The sequence below is a fragment of the Calonectris borealis genome, chromosome 8 (genome assembly GCF_964195595.1).
Source record: "Calonectris borealis chromosome 8, bCalBor7.hap1.2, whole genome shotgun sequence".
Taxonomy (NCBI): domain Eukaryota; kingdom Metazoa; phylum Chordata; class Aves; order Procellariiformes; family Procellariidae; genus Calonectris; species Calonectris borealis.
In genome coordinates, this window is record NC_134319.1 from 6,211,476 (window position 1) to 6,226,351 (window position 14,876).

The window sequence follows — 14,876 nt, forward strand, 5'->3', positions numbered from 1 at the left end:
TTCTAGCAGCAATTCCTGCTGCTGCTGCAAGCAGCGGTACCCTCCGGCTGTGTAAAGGGGGGGGTCTTTTTTGGGGGGGAGGAAGGAGAGAGCGGAAAAGGCAACAGAGAAGACCCCAACAAGGAGGAAAGGGCACCTAAATCTCTTGCTGCCCTCCAACCCTGGGGGAGCCGCGGAGCTCTGGGGCAGTGCTGGGTGATGCTGGGCATCCTGCTGTGCCTGCATCAGCAGCAGGCCTGGGGGCAGGGAAAAAAAAATATGCACTTTTATCCCTTTTTTTTAGGGTAGCTGAGCGTGACTTGATTCTTTAAAGCCCATAGACACGCTACAGCTGCACTGAGCTTCGTCCTGCACCAGCCGGGAATCGAACCCGGGTCGCAAGAATGGGAATCTTGCATGATACCACTACACCACTGGTGCGCTGGTGCGGGCCTGCCCCGCGCGCCGCCAAGGCCAGGCAGCGCGACACCCTCCCGCGTGGGCTGCGTGGGCAGCAGCGCGACCCCGCTCCTCCTCCCCCCGACCACCTCCCTGCGGTGGGGATGGTCCCAGCCGCGTGTGGCCGAGATGTGGGCGTCCCACAGACGTGGGGTTCCTGCGGGTTCCTCGGCTGGGTGCTGCACCCCCCCGAGAGCAGAGTGGGGCCTTGGGCTTTGCGGAGCTCTTAATTGCATGCAGGAATGTCCCGTTTCCCACAATGTTTAACCTCAGCCGGCGTGGGGGGGCTGACGCCTTTGGCTCTGGCAGCCTCTTGTGCCCGGGGTCCTCCCGCCTGTGGGCACAGCAAGGATGCTTCCCGAGGGATGCGGGGACCCAAATCCAGCTGCCTAAAGGGTTCTGGGTGGGAGGAGAGGCTCCAGCCCCTCATCTCAGCCCCCCCTCTCAGCCCTTTCCTTTCTCCAAGGAAAAAGCTTTTGAAAATTAAGTTTCTTTTGCCAAAAGTGGTAGTGAATTCTGGGACATGGGATGGCCAAAAGCTGTCAGGTCTTTACAAGAGTCCTAAACTGAATACACAGAGCCACGTCCTGTCCCGGGCACCCTCCGGAGCCCAGCGAGACGTGGCCCCATCCGAACGACGTCCCTGCAGCCACCCCGCTCCCCCCCCGCCGGGAAGGACAGGCAGGAGTCGAGCAAGTGTAAACAGTTGGGTAATGCTTCCTCTCGGACAGCCGCTCGCAATCCTGCTGGCAATATTTAGCAAACACCGGCGTCTTCGTTCCCCACCCTCCTGACGGCACCGTTGGCCATAAACACCCCGAGTGCACGGGGCGCTGCCTGCCCTTTTCCCCTTACTGCTGCGGTGACGCGAAGGTGAGCAAGGGGGGCAATGACACCAGGAAGGGCGTCACAGGGGCATGAAGCCCCCAGGTAGAGCCATTTCTTGCACCACCTTGGATTGTACCAGCAAAGCATTCCCTGGGCAGCAGGGGAGCACGGGGAGAGCATCGCTTCCAGGGCTCCCATGCTCCACCCCCCTCGGGCGCCAGAGGACAGCTTTCTCCCCACTTTTGGGCTTGTCAACCCACACAAATTTGCTGAAGAGCCGCTCTGCCAGCAGATACGTGCTCCCAAGCCTCCTGGGGCCATGCCGGGCACAGCCAGCATCCAGCCCAGCTTTCCCAAAACAGGGCGAGGGACTCTCAGTATCCCCATACTGTTGGGTCCGCTGATGCTTTGATCCGAACCCAGCTGCCCCGGGGAGGCTCAGCCACGCAGATCCCCGTGGCCCTGAGTAGCCGGAGGGCAGGCGGAGGTTGCAGCTCCCGCTGGCGCTGCCGTCTCTGCATGTTGCAAACAGGCTGCAGAAAGCTGCTGCGTTGCCCCTGTCGTGGTGATGAACCAGGCTTAGCTCCATCAACGTGATTTGAAACAAACGCTTATTATTCAGAGGGAGTTTGGGGACGGTGACCTCGCGGAGAGAAAAAACGTTGCCCAAAGCCACCACGGCCCTCAGAAAGCCACAGCCGTCACCGGGCTTTCGGCTCAGCCGAGTCCTCCTCCCTCAGCCCCTGCGGGCGCTGGAAGCTGGTCCTCGTGCAGGAGATGGGGGACAGCACAGTCTGTCCCCCCCATCACCCCTCTCCCAAGCTGGAGACATGAAGGCTGCCTGCTGCCGGAGTCTCAGGATCTAATTTTAATTCCAGGGCGGCTTTGGTAAGTGGGAAAAAGGTTTTGTGGACATCTCTGCCCTGTAAAGCCTACCTGGGGTGAATACATCTTTGCCTACCTAAACGCTGGTCCTGTTTCAAGCAGCAAAGCTAAACTTTTCCCTTCCTAAGGACATTATTTAGCCCGGATCCTGCCCAGCCCGGCATTCGCGCTTATCTGTGCCCACCTAAAGCGCCCCAGGAAGGGGGGTCTTGCTGCTGACTGTCCCCTCTGCTGCGGAAATTTGGGGGTCAGGAGATGGTGATGCTCCCCTTGGGTTTTGCAGGATGGCAGCCTCCCGTGCGGCTGGGTGGGCACGAGGGGCGCAGCACGGCACGGGGGACAGGCAGAGGAGCCTGGGGGCTCCTCCACGGTGCAGGCGCTGCGCTTTCGGGGGGCAGCCCCAGCCCGTCTCTTCCAGGCTGCGATGTCCGCATCCGCTCCCATGAGTTGGGTCCACGCCAAGCCGGGAAATCAGTTTTCAGGCTCAAAAAGGCAGTCGCTATCCTCGAGCAGAGCGTCCAGCCCCTCTCGGAGCCCATAATAGAGGTCATCCTCCTCCCCGGTGCCTTTGCGGGGGGAACTGGGGTGCTCTCCCCCGGCCGGGGAGTTGGTCGGGGTGCAGCTGGGGTGGGCAGCAGATGGCGGGAGGGGTCGGCCCCGTGGCACGGGGCTACTGGGCACGGAGCCCTCCAGCGACGGCGTGTCCATGTCCTCCAGGAGGCATGCCAGCGGCGCGTCCCCCGGGGCCGGCCGGGGCGGGCTGCAGGAACAGAGAGGGCTGAGGGGCGGGCGGCAGGCCGGGGTTACACTGAACACAGCTGGGCTGGAGCTGGGATTTCCCCCCAGCGTCGGCAGCTGCTGGGCTCAGCGTTCCTCAGCCAGCCATCCCAGCATCACCAGTCCCCTTGCTGGGTGGCTGGGGTGCCCCTGGAGGGCCCTGTCTCAGCCCCCAGTGCCTGCCTTTACGGGGACAACCCGCCCGCCAGGTTCCTTCTCCTCCCATGGAACAAAGTAGCGGCTGCCCGCGCGCGCTGTGCCCACGTCCCGGGGGGAAAGCAGAGCGCCCCGTCCCAGCTGTAGCTGCGTTTTGGCAGAGCGGGTGCCCGAGTCCTACGCCCCGAGGCTGCACGTGCAGGTGACCCCCATTGCCTGCAAAACGTTTTTGGGATCTCCTGGAGCAATGCATGGGCATCACACATGGCATCTGGTTTGAGGGACACGTGCTGAGCGTCTCATTTCTATCAGAGTCTGACCAGGAACTTGGGATTTATTCTGGTGAGGGACGTTGTTCATATTTATAAAGTGAAATAAAAGCAAAACGCAAATCACAACCAAAGGCAATCCAGATTTCCTCCTGATTTCACCCTGGTAAATGACTTGGTACCGAGAGACCCCATGGGCTCAGACACTGTCCGGGCTCCAGCGGGGCTGAGGGGGTCCGGTGGTTGGTGCTGTGCGAGTAGCAAAGACCCCTCTGCCTCCTCTTCCTCCCTGGGGCTCTGACCCCTCCCTGTTTCACCCCGCACCCCACCGCTGTCACCCCAACCCCGCGGGCCTCACGTACCAGCTGCTTGCCGCCATTTCCAGCCAAGGCGCCGGCTCTGGGGGGGGGTCTCCGGCACCCCCCAGCTCCCGGTGGACCTCTGCTTTCGCCTGCACCGCCGACTGGGAGCAGCTGCGGGGTCTGGGCTGGGCCATGGGTGGGAGCGGGGCCGAGCCCACCGCCTGCCTCTGGATCTGCTCGTAGGACGGCAGGCTTTTCTCGTAGGTGCTGGTGGCCTCTTGGTTGGGGCAGGGTACAATCAGGCTGCGGGTGAAGGAGGAACGGGGTGCTGAGCGGGACCTGGACCCTCGCAGGGCCGGGAGATGCTCGGGGACACGCACGCAGGACTCCATCAGGTGCTTCAGAGGCCCCACCACTGCCCACGCCAGCGGGTCCTTGCGGGGGGGATGCCCGCAGGAATGCAGCCGGATGCTTTGCACCCTCCAGCATCGCTCCGGCTCCGGCCCCGGGGGGCTCAGCCAGCCCTTGCCTCCCCCGCCCGGGCCCCTGCTTGTCATTTTTTGCTGCAATAGGTGTAGTTGTCCCCAGTGCCCGGGGCCGGTGTGCTCAGACGCTGCCCTTGTCCCCGGGGACACGCAGATAACCGTGTGTACAGATGAAAACATCCGCCAAAAGGAAAACGGCCGCTGGGACCTACCGGGTGTCCCTCTCCGGCAGCACGATGGGTTTGTGGTCCAGGAACCGCTCGGCCTCGAGGTCCACGGGGACGAACGTTATCTGGGGGGAAAAGAAACGCAGAGCCTGGGGGGCTGCGCTGGGCATCACGGGGACCCTCGCCCCTCGTTAGTGGTAAAAAGTCCAGGGTGTCCCTCCGGCTGGGTTTTCGGACTTTTCCCAGCACATTTGGATGTTTTGCTTGGAGATGGTTTTTTGGGGGGAAATCAATAAGGCGTTGAATGAACCCAGCGCTGCCTCGCTCTCAGCACCTTGTCCCCAGGGGGATCATGCATGTCCCTGAGCCCAGGGGGGGTCCCGGCACCCATGGGGAGGTCGGTGGCCAGGGGCAACACCGAGGGTGCCCCATCCTTGAGCCCCGAGCACATCTCCCTCCTCGCCGGGGCTGAGCTCGGCTTTGGGGGGAGCTGGGGTCAGCTTCACCCCGGTCCCAGGGGACTCGGCCGGTCCTGGGGGTCCCAGCTGGTCCCAGGACCTGGGGTCCCGTGCATCACCCCACATTTCGGGGTGCAGCCAAGCTGTTGACAGGCTGCCCTGCAGGACTGAGAGCAGCCTCACAGCCACCCTCTCCTCGGAAAAAAGCCTTTTCTGCCAGCTCCGTTTCCCGGGGCAGGGACGCGTGGCCGCCCCGCCGTGCCGGCGGTGCCCTCTGCCAAGGAGACCGGCAGGTGAGGGCTGTGCTGGGGGGGACCGGGCCCCTCCGGACCACCATGGCCGTGACAGCCCCTTCTTCCGAAGTCCTGGGAGCCTGCCAAGCCCCCGATCCCCGCAAGGAAGGGGCTGGTTTAGGGGGGATTTGCACGGGAGAGATGAATACGAGGTGATTTCCTTGGGCTCGGGGAGGTGCAAGGGCACAGGGGGGCAAGGGAGCGGGGCTGCATCCTGCAGGGAAGCTGTAGCAGGGTGAGACCCCCCCAAACCAACACTTCCCCCTCCGGATTGCCCCAGTAAAGCCAGCTGGCTTTACTCCGGAACCTGCCACTGTGGATGGGGAAACTGAGGCACAGCATGAGGCTACACGTCCGCAGTGACAAAGTGGGACAAGGAGCTGAAGCCACCCAAATCTGGCTGAGCCCTTGAGCCCCCCGAGGCGCGCGGCGGCGGGACGGACCCTACCTTCGGGTAGCACTGGCACATGCTCCAGATGATGCCCACGGCTACAAGCAGGACGCCCAGGGCGCAGAAGGTGATGTAGATCTGGGGCTTTTCCACGCTCATGATGAACATTCCCGTCATCACCAGGAAGAAACCCAGCATGATGAACCCGTAGCGAAAGGTCTTCTCCTCGGCCATGGGTGCCGGGTGGGAGATGGGAGTGGAGAGATGCCGGGAAGCCCGTTTACCTGCGGCTGCTGCCTGTTGAGCAGCTCCGGGGTAAGGCAAGGAGTGGTTTCTTTCTCCGGAGGCTGCCAGGGGCTGAGGATCAGCTGCACGTTGAGCCTGCTCCTGCCCAGGGCTGAGCCAACCAGTTTTTAATGGGTTTGTAATGAATGCAAACACCGACCCGCCGTTCACACTCCAGTGAAGCCGCCCGGCACGTGTCCGGGTAACCTTCCCTGCAGGCACGCGCGGCCGGTCCCCACGCCTGGGGAAGGGAGAGGGGGGCACGGCGGCAGAGACGGGGACCCGGAGAGCGGCTGGTCCCGACGGGACTTTCCCAGCCCTGGGGGCTGGAGTTGGACTTGGCTGTAAATTGGAGCTGGCAGAGCCCCAAAATAAGGGGGATGCCAGGGTGCCGCATGTTTTCAAGGGCTGCGGGGCTGCAGCAGGGGAGGAGGGAGAGCTCCGGGGTCTTTTTGGAGGCCGGTGGGTTGGGAATAGCCCCCGCCTTGCTCCGGCTGGGTGCTGGGGAACCACCGGTGGGGCTGCCTCAGTGGGGCAGCAAACGGGGGGCGAAGGGGGGGCTAAAGCCAGGGTAGGATGGAGCAGGGTCGGTCCATCCAGGGGATGAGGACATAGCATCCGTGTGCCCTGTGTTTGAGATGGAGCAGGGGTATTAAAAGGTGTCCCTGTCCCACTGCACATCCAGACAGCGGCTTTAATGAGCCTTCGGTTTGTTCCCTTGCTTGCCTGCCCATGTGCGAAAGCGTGTACCTGGCTTATGAAAAATAATATACTATATTATAAATAATACGTTATATTTGGCTGTGGCTCCACAGCCGCTCTGCAGCCTTGCAGGTCACAGGGCGCCCGGGGCAGCCCGTTATTTCGGTGGGATGGAGCAACCAGCAGCAGCCCCCGATGAAGTTCACGTTTCCTCTGGGCAAGGCTGCAAACCCGTCCGTGGCGGGCAGGGAGGGGGGTGAGCCGCGCAGGGCGTCTTTTTATAGGATACTGCCTGAAATGCCAAGTGCACTTGGATGCCCTGAACGCACGCAGGAGCCACTGAACATCTCTAAACCAAATGAAGTGAGGGGTGGGAGCCAGTATGCGGGGAAAGCCAGGTGGAAGGGATGGAGATAGGGCTGGAAGGGGCATTGAAAAGGCAGAGGAGCGAACGGGGCAGCACGGAGCTGGTTTTTCTATGGCCAGATTCCTCGTTCTTTGCTGCAGCTTTTATTATATAGCTCTTGCTTTGAGTGGGCAGCCCCTGGCCTGATAGGAGCTCCCCCGGGTTGGTCAGAGCAGGGAATGCAAAGCATCTGCAACCAGCAGTGGTTTTATTAAAAATACGAAGGCTTTCAAACATGCCAGTTACCTGCGCTGCTCCGAACGCATCGCCCACAGGACCCACAATCCTGACAGCCCCGGATCGATCGCTCGGAAAGCCAGACGGACCCCGCTGCCTTCCTCCTCCTCGCCCACCCTCCTCTCACCCCAGCAACGGAAGGGGCTTGGTTTAAAGCCAAGGGACCGGGCAGCCACCCGCAGAGTCCCGGCCGCCTGCCGCCACCAGCTCAGACACCCCGGATGCTGATGTTTTCGTAGCTGGGGGGAGGCGTTGCCTGCGGCTCCCCGGGGTGCTGGGTCTCCAGCCAGGACGGGCTGGGACGGAACAAGGCGCTGTCGGAGGAGCTGCGCCGGCGGCCGCCCTGCCAGCTCTCGTCCTCCTCCAGGTAGCGGTACAGGGGCGGCGTGAGCTCCTCCTTCCTCCCCGGGGGCTGGACGTAGGCTGGGGCGCCGTGAGCAGGTCTGCAGGTCAGGGCTTCTTCGTAGGTGGGGATGGTGCTGGTGTCCCAGGTGCTGCAAGGGAAAAAGAAGAAACCCAGCAGCGCACCCCGTCAACTGGAGCATCCCAGTGCCCAACAGCTGGAGCACCCCAGCACTTGTCAACTGGAGCATCCCTGAGCCCCATCAACCAGAGCCATCCCAGTGCCCCATCAACAGGAGCATCCCAGCACCCATCAACCAGAGCCATCCCAGTGCCCCATCAACAGGAGCATCCCAGCACCCATCAACCAGAGCATCCCAGTGCCCCATCAACAGGAGCATCCCAGCACCCATCAACCAGAGCATCCCAGTGCCCCATCAACAGGAGCATCCCAGCACCCATCAACCAGAGCCATCCCAGTGCCCCATCAACAGGAGCATCCCAGCACCCATCAACCAGAGCATCCCAGTGCCCCATCAACAGGAGCATCCCAGCACCCATCAACCAGAGCATCCCAGTGCCCCATCAACAGGAGCATCCCAGCACCCATCAACCAGAGCCATCCCAGTGCCCCATCAACAAGAGCATCCCAGCACCCATCAACCAGAGCATCCCAGTGCCCCATCAACAGGAGCATCCCAGCACCCATCAACCAGAGCCATCCCAGTGCCCCATCAACAGGAGCATCCCAGCACCCATCAACCAGAGCATCCCAGTGCCCCGTCAACCCTATCGGCTGGAGCATCCCTGAGCGTGATGGACACGTGTGTGCTGGGAACGGCTCATGGGCAGGTTTTGCATGCCCAGAGTCAAGGGAAGACGGTGTCAGCCACTTCCCAGCACCAGGAGGATGGGGAGCCGTGCAGGAGGAAGGGCACCATCCATCAGACCTTGCAACAAGGCAACGTTGCCCAGTTCCCACTGAGTTTATTAACCCCTCACCCAAGAAGAGGAAGGGCAGCCTGGCAAGGCAGCCTCGAAGAGCTGCCACCTCCGGCGTTAAGAGCCACACTGTCGCTGTGGCTGGCCACAAAGCAGCAGAAGTGCTGGCTCTCGAGACATCTGCCCCCCCTTCCGCACCGCGCTGCTTCCCACGGGCAGGAGAGCATCCTCATCATCTGCCTAACCCCAACGTCACCCCCGAAGCACAGAGGCTGCCGGCAGCCAACTGAGCGGTTTGGCACGGGTGAGAGCCAGGCGTCCCGGTTCAACGCGGTTGCACTCCACCCTTGTGCCCGCCGGAACCCTCCGTGCGCCGGCCAAGCCTGGTGCCACTTCCAACAGCTCTTTGGTGAGCAAACGCGGCTTGCGTACAGGGAAAACCTCCGCCCAACCTCTGCCCTGCGCACGGCCCCGCTCGGCACCCTACGAAATGTTTCGGCGCCAAAGATGGGGAGGCTTTGAAAGCAACCCACCGTCCGCTTGCTTTTGCAGGTGAAAACCCAGCGAGGCATGCTCGGGGAGGCTGCAGGCGTTGGAGGGGCACAGTTGGTCCAAAGGGAAAGCTGCGATGCTCTTGCAGGGATGCCTCCATCCCGAATTCAGCAGCCTCCTGTCCCAGATCTACCACCCCGGGCATCCGCGCCGTGGCTTTTGCCAAAGAGCCGCAGCTTGCAAGAGGGATGCTGCCTTGGAAAGGCGGAGAGGGCGGTTTCACCCAGCACAGGGTGTCACGCTGCCAACCCTCTGCGGAGCAGCGTTTTCTGCTTTGGAGGGCTTTGTTGCGCAAATGCCAGCGCAGCTGGGGCTGCAGGAGCTGCTGCAGCACGAGCAATGCTGTGGCAATGCCTTCCCGTCCGGTACGGGAGCCGGGAGCTCAGGGAAGGGGACATTCCCTGTGGGGGACACAGCAAAGCCCTCCATGGGAGGAGGAAACCCCCCCCAGACTGCCCAGACCAGCTTATGATCTCACCCCCAGATAGTCAGATGGGCACCGAAACCCCCAGAGAACCAGGAACGTGCCTCCCGCCCCGACTGAATTTTTATGGTTTTATGTTCTTAAGAGTTTCTTTTAGTGCTGCTTTTCCCCAGAGCCCGATTTATGCTGGAGCCAAGATCTTTGCTGTGACCCCATAAAACAGCACTGGGAAGGGCCGGCTGGCTCGGCTTCCACAGCAGTCTCTGGAAAAAAAACCCTTTTGATCAAAAAACTTCTAAATGAAGAAGTAGGAGTGAATCTCAGGCTCACACAGGAAGAGTCTGGGGACCCTTGGTGGGGTTTGGGGGGGCGAGGGGTCTTCCCATACCCCAAAACAGGCTTCGTAGAGGGACCCTCCACCTCCACTCCCATCTCAATGCCAATCCAAGGATTATTTTCCTTCTTTTTTTCTTTTAACCCCCTTTTAACACAGATTTTGCTTCCATTAAAGACGCCACAAACCCCGTCATCCTTACAGAGCACTGCAGACCCGTGCCACCGGGGAAGGTTTCAACAGCTGGAGGTCTGGATGACCCCCCCCACCCCCAAATCCAGGCGCTCTGCCAGAAAACCAACGCGGTCTTCTGCTCGGTGGCTCTGCTGAGGAGATGTCTGCCTCGGCCGGTGATGGCCCCGCAGGGCAAGGAGAGCCATCTGCGGCTGAGCCGGCCGTGGGAGCAGCCAGCGCGGGCACGGAGGGTGCCTGCAGGGAGGGGAGGGTGCGGGGGCTGGGGTTGACACTAATGAGCAAGAGCTTCTGCTCCGGGAGTAGGAGGAGAGCACAGAACGGGGTCTGAGCAGCGGCCGGCAGCGCGGCGGCGTTACTGCTCATCTGAGCTCGCCCGCAGGCAGGCCCGAGAGCAGGTTTAGTTACACGGCCGTGCCGGGACAGCCAAACCCACCCTCGAGTTCTTCCCACCCAAGCACTGCACCCACCTGCAGTTCCACTTCTCCAGAGGCTCTGCGGTGAAGTACTGGAGGTCCCTGGGGAAATGGTACTGGTAGCGGCGGGAGACCACCCTGGCGTTGGCTTTCACGGACCAGAGGAGCCCGAAGAGGAGGAGGATGCCGCCGATGCCGCAGCAGAAGAAGCTGACGGAGCGGAGCAAGGCGCTGGAGGAAGAGCTGGGAACGGCCTCGGCTTCCCGGGGAGGCAGGAGGCGAGCCCCGCTGCTGGCCGGGGTGCCCACCTCCCCGTCGCTCCACCAGGCAAAGCACAGCGTCCCCGTCACCAGCAGCACGGCCCCGGTGATGGTCACGCCGTAGCGGAAAGAGGCGGCTGCCATCCTTCAGAAGGAGGTTTTAGGAGGGGAGAAGAGCGAGATAGGGCATGAGAGAGCCCACGTCCTGCAAGACAAGAAAGGGACCGGGTTTGAGAGGGACAAGGTCATGGAAGAAGACATACCAGAAGAGACAACTACTGAGCTAGGAGCTCTCTGGGGGCCGCAGACTCTTCAGCTACTTATTATTGACCATCAGAAGGGGCATTTCCACCACCTCAGATGGGAAGCCCTTGCGCAGGGCAAAATCAGCCGCCAGTTTGGACCCATAAATATCCCAACAGCCTCGTCAAAACATCCTCATTTTCAAGAAATGCCCCAGCGCTCCCACGGAGGCAGGATGGAAACCCCAGCCAGGGGAGCTACGGGGGCGGCTCCAGGGACTTGCGTAGCTCTTGTCTTTGGGTTTTATTCCAGACTTCCTCCCAAGCTCGGAGGAACGCCAGCTGGGTTTCTGATCAAAGCAAGGCTTATGGAAGAGGTTAGGGAGAGGGACATAAATTTAAGATGTCATCGTTTCCGAATTACCAGTGCACATGTTTTCTCCTCTGAAACTGGAGGTATGTCCCGCGGCGACAGTAGGTGTCTGGCATCACTGCTCGAAAGCCCACAGCCCAGGAGATTCAGGGCTGCGCTGCCTCTTGCTTTCTCAGGGAAAAAGGCCAAGTACCATCTCTGAAAGTCACAGAGATGCTATTTCAGGGAAAAATCAACCCTCAGATGCTGGCAACTCAGGGTACCTCATCTAGAGATGGCTCCCGAGACGCTGAGCGAGCAGGGACCCCGAACAGCTCTCCCGTGACTGATGGAGCCCACAATAGCTGCGCTCCCCACTGCGACCAAGCTCGGAGCAAGGATGGGAGCGGGAATCATTCCGTCTCTCCATTAAAAGTCAGGACTGTGCTGGATACAAGCTAAACCCTCGGAGAGGGTATGACCTACCACTGAAGTAGGTGTTTCTATGCTGGTCAGGAGGGTTGAGGCAACAGACCACAGGTATCTATGAGGCTTTTGCTGACCCAGCTATGATGTTCCATTCTGAGACACTCCAGAAGCACAGAGAGGCTTCAGTTTATTTTGAAGGTGGGGTAAATACCCTGATGCTGGAAGAGGCTGCTCAATCTTCATCCAAACGAGCTTTTGCACATCAAATCTTGCTCCGCTGGGTCAGCTCCCAAGCACGATCGATCCCGCAGGTGTATTCACCACCTTCACCGTCCCTCTCAGGGTGGTTTGGGGTTGGTTTGGCAGTGCCACATGTTCCTGCTGGGTGGCACTTCTCAGCTCAATGTCACATGCTGAGAGCAACCATCCTTCCCCAGTGCAGGAAAATTTGGGGAGGGGGAGCTGGTTTCTGATCTCTGGGGCTCTCACTCCCCATTGCTTTCTCCAGCAACCAACAAGCATCTGCTCTCCAGGCTTGGGCATCCCCAGCTTCCAACGAACCAAACAGCACCAGCAACCAGGGAGGCAAAAAGGTCCCACCACATCCCCTCTGGCCTTGCTCACTGCCCAGCAAGAAGATGAAGGTTCAGCTCCCACTTCCTGATGGACAAAAAGCTTTGGACCATGTGGGAATTATGCACCAGCACCCCCTTACGGATTCAGTCTTGGGTGACTCCTCTGCAAGGGCTTCTCGTGGTGGCAGTGCCAGGGGAGAGCCTGCATGTTGGGGGCTGTCCAGGATGGAGATGGGGCTCAAGCGCAGAGATGGATGGATGGAGAGCTGGGTGACCCATGGTCATCCCTCACCTCTGCCTTCATCACTTTGCCTGTATGTCAGTAAAACGAAGATAATCTGGTGGCTTTGGTCTAGATTCCTCCAGACAGGGCTCTCCTCCTACAGCGGGGACTCAAATTGTACCCTGAGATCTGGAAGTGCCAAGCCAGAGCTAAGGAGGGAGCAGAAGTCCAGCACAGGCTCGGGGTGATCAAGGGCGGGTGGAATTACATTATTTCAAGCCATTATTTATCAGATGGGCCCGCTAAATGGAAAGCCAAATTGCTTCCTAGTGAAAGAAACACCATCTGATCTAATCTACGTTTAATGAAGAAATCCGATGAGAAGTGGGATTTAGGAAACCTGCAGGAAGACTGCAGGACTGGGAGCCCCGACAACACGCTCCGGCTCTCATCCCGCGGTCGCGAGCCCGAATCGCCGCCCGGGCTGGCGGTGGCCGGTGGTCCCCACCAGCAGCCGCAGTCACCCGCCAGGAAGGAGGTGGTGTTTCTGGGCTGAGAGGAGGCAGATCTTCCCCCCAGAATGAAGGGACATGTTCAGATGCTCCCTCCTGAATTGCAGGGGCTTGGCTGAGCTGAGACGGAGTAGGGACTGTTAGAGACCGGTTAGAGATGCTATTAGATGCTAGTAGGGATCAGCGTCCTCCAACTGACCCCCAAACATGAGCAGGACACAGCAGAAAAGCTGGGCTCTTGCTGCCTTGCAGCAGTAGATGCTCAGGAGAGCGCACGGCCCCTACTAACCCATGAATCCAGCTCCTTTTGAGAGCATTTTCCTGGAAAATTTTGAGCCTATATTATTTGAAAAAAAAAACCCACAACCCAAAAAACCCTACAGCAAAGCTCTTGATCCAATTGCATGGAAATTACAGGTCGCTGCGCACTGAAAGCCTGGATTGAAACAGCACCAAGAGTTGAAATGTTCAGCTTCTGCAGTCAACGCTTTCCTCATTGTGGGGTCAGCCTGGGAGATGCTGTGATTCCCCTGGAGAGGTTTGGGAGATGCTGCGATTCCCCTGGTGAGGTTTGGGAGATGCTGCGATTCCCCTGCCCGGGCACGGGGAATTTTGCAGCCCCCGGCACTGCGCACATCTGGGAGCGCTGGCAGCGAGGAGGAGGCGGACGTGGAGGGAAGGCGGAGAGCCTCTGGGAGGTGACGGATTGACAGCTCGAGAGAATAAACTCTTCTCTCTTGACAAAACCAGCGCAGCACGGGGAGCAACGCTAAAAGCTCCTCCAGCCTACCCGGCACGTGCTCCCGCAGCGCGTGTGCGGGGGCAGCTCCTCCGCGCTGGGTGACATTGCCATCGCACCGTCCCCTTGCCAAACCCCGTCTCGGCTGGCACGGCTCTCCCGAGCCTCTTTAAAAAACGCACGATGTTTTTCTCAGCGCAGCAACCGCTGGAAGGAGAGGCCGAAGGAGCAGGGGTGGGAAGTGAGGTGTGATGCTGGGGCAGGACCCGAGCCCCTGCTCCCCGAGTCTGCTCCCGGCTCCGCTCCCGGGGCACTCAGCATCCCACACATCAGATCTCCTGCTGAGGATTTCCAGTGCAGGCTTCCACGGAGGGGCTGCCCCTCCGAATATGGCAATTGCCGGCTCCCAAACACCCGTCTCCAGCCGCTGAGCCACCCTGACATTTTGTTCTGCCCCGTCTCCTCCTTTGACCTGCTCTGAAATAGTCTTTCCGGGGAAATAGAGTTGCATGTTGCACGGACAAACACATACGAACGGTAATAGTTTACATAGTTCCAGTAAAATGCTGAGAATAGCATCCCCCATATAAAGTTATGCAGATGGTGATTCATAGGGTCTACAAAGCATTACTCAGAAAAAACACTCTTTTCCAGCGACACAAGAAACAAAAAGAGTTTTGAATCTCTCCCACCGCTATCAAGCAAAAACCCACCTCCACACCCCATCCCTCCACAGCGCTTACAGCCTGTCCTTCCACACCACGCGGGCTGGAGACCTTCAACCACACACAGACGTGCCAAGAGGAACGCCGGGGAGAGACGCGCCGAAGCGCGAGCGTGTCATTAGGAAGATTCCTTCCTGCCTTTATCTGAATTTGGTATGATGATGATGATGATGATGATGATGATTATTATTATTATTATTATTAGTTAAGGGTTTGGTACCCATCCAAACCATAGTAACGAAGCTTTTGAAAGAGCATCCGAGAAGCCCTGGCGTTCTCAGCCTCCCAAAGGCAGGTTCAGATGGAGGGGAGCCCCCACAGAGCGAAGCCCATGTATCCCCCCCGGCCCCCGTGCCCCCAGCCAGGCCAGCCGCCGCTTTGGCCGCCCCGACGGCAGCGATGCCTGAACCCGACGTCCCCTCTAAAGAAGCGGCTGTCACCCGGTGGCACCCCCGGTGGACCCGTCCCCGCCGCGGCCGGTGCCCCCGCCGCCTCTCCCCTCTGGCAAAGCCGAAAGTCCGTGTCCCCTACACCCCCG

At 60.1% G+C, this 14,876-nt stretch overlaps 2 protein-coding genes and 1 non-coding gene across 3 annotated transcripts; all 3 read right to left on the reverse strand.

Moving 5' to 3' along the window:
* Positions 1-349: 349 nt before the first annotated feature.
* On the reverse strand, positions 350-420 carry TRNAG-CCC (transfer RNA glycine (anticodon CCC)). Its single transcript has one exon. It is a non-coding gene; the product is annotated as a tRNA-Gly (tRNA).
* Positions 421-2,622: 2,202 nt separating this feature from the next.
* BSND (barttin CLCNK type accessory subunit beta) lies at positions 2,623-5,683 on the reverse strand. The gene is made up of 4 exons (XM_075157028.1): positions 5,507-5,683; positions 4,353-4,432; positions 3,716-3,958; positions 2,623-2,911 (listed from the first exon to the last, which is right to left on the reverse strand). The coding sequence occupies exons 1-4, from the start codon at positions 5,681-5,683 to the stop codon at positions 2,623-2,625; spliced, it is 789 nt and encodes a 262-aa protein (XP_075013129.1).
* A 1,351-nt stretch (positions 5,684-7,034) lies between these two features.
* TMEM61 (transmembrane protein 61) lies at positions 7,035-10,746 on the reverse strand. Its single transcript, XM_075157029.1, has 2 exons — positions 10,336-10,746; positions 7,035-7,573 (listed from the first exon to the last, which is right to left on the reverse strand). The coding sequence occupies exons 1-2, from the start codon at positions 10,683-10,685 to the stop codon at positions 7,288-7,290; spliced, it is 636 nt and encodes a 211-aa protein (XP_075013130.1). The 5' UTR covers positions 10,686-10,746; the 3' UTR covers positions 7,035-7,287.
* Positions 10,747-14,876: the final 4,130 nt, after the last annotated feature.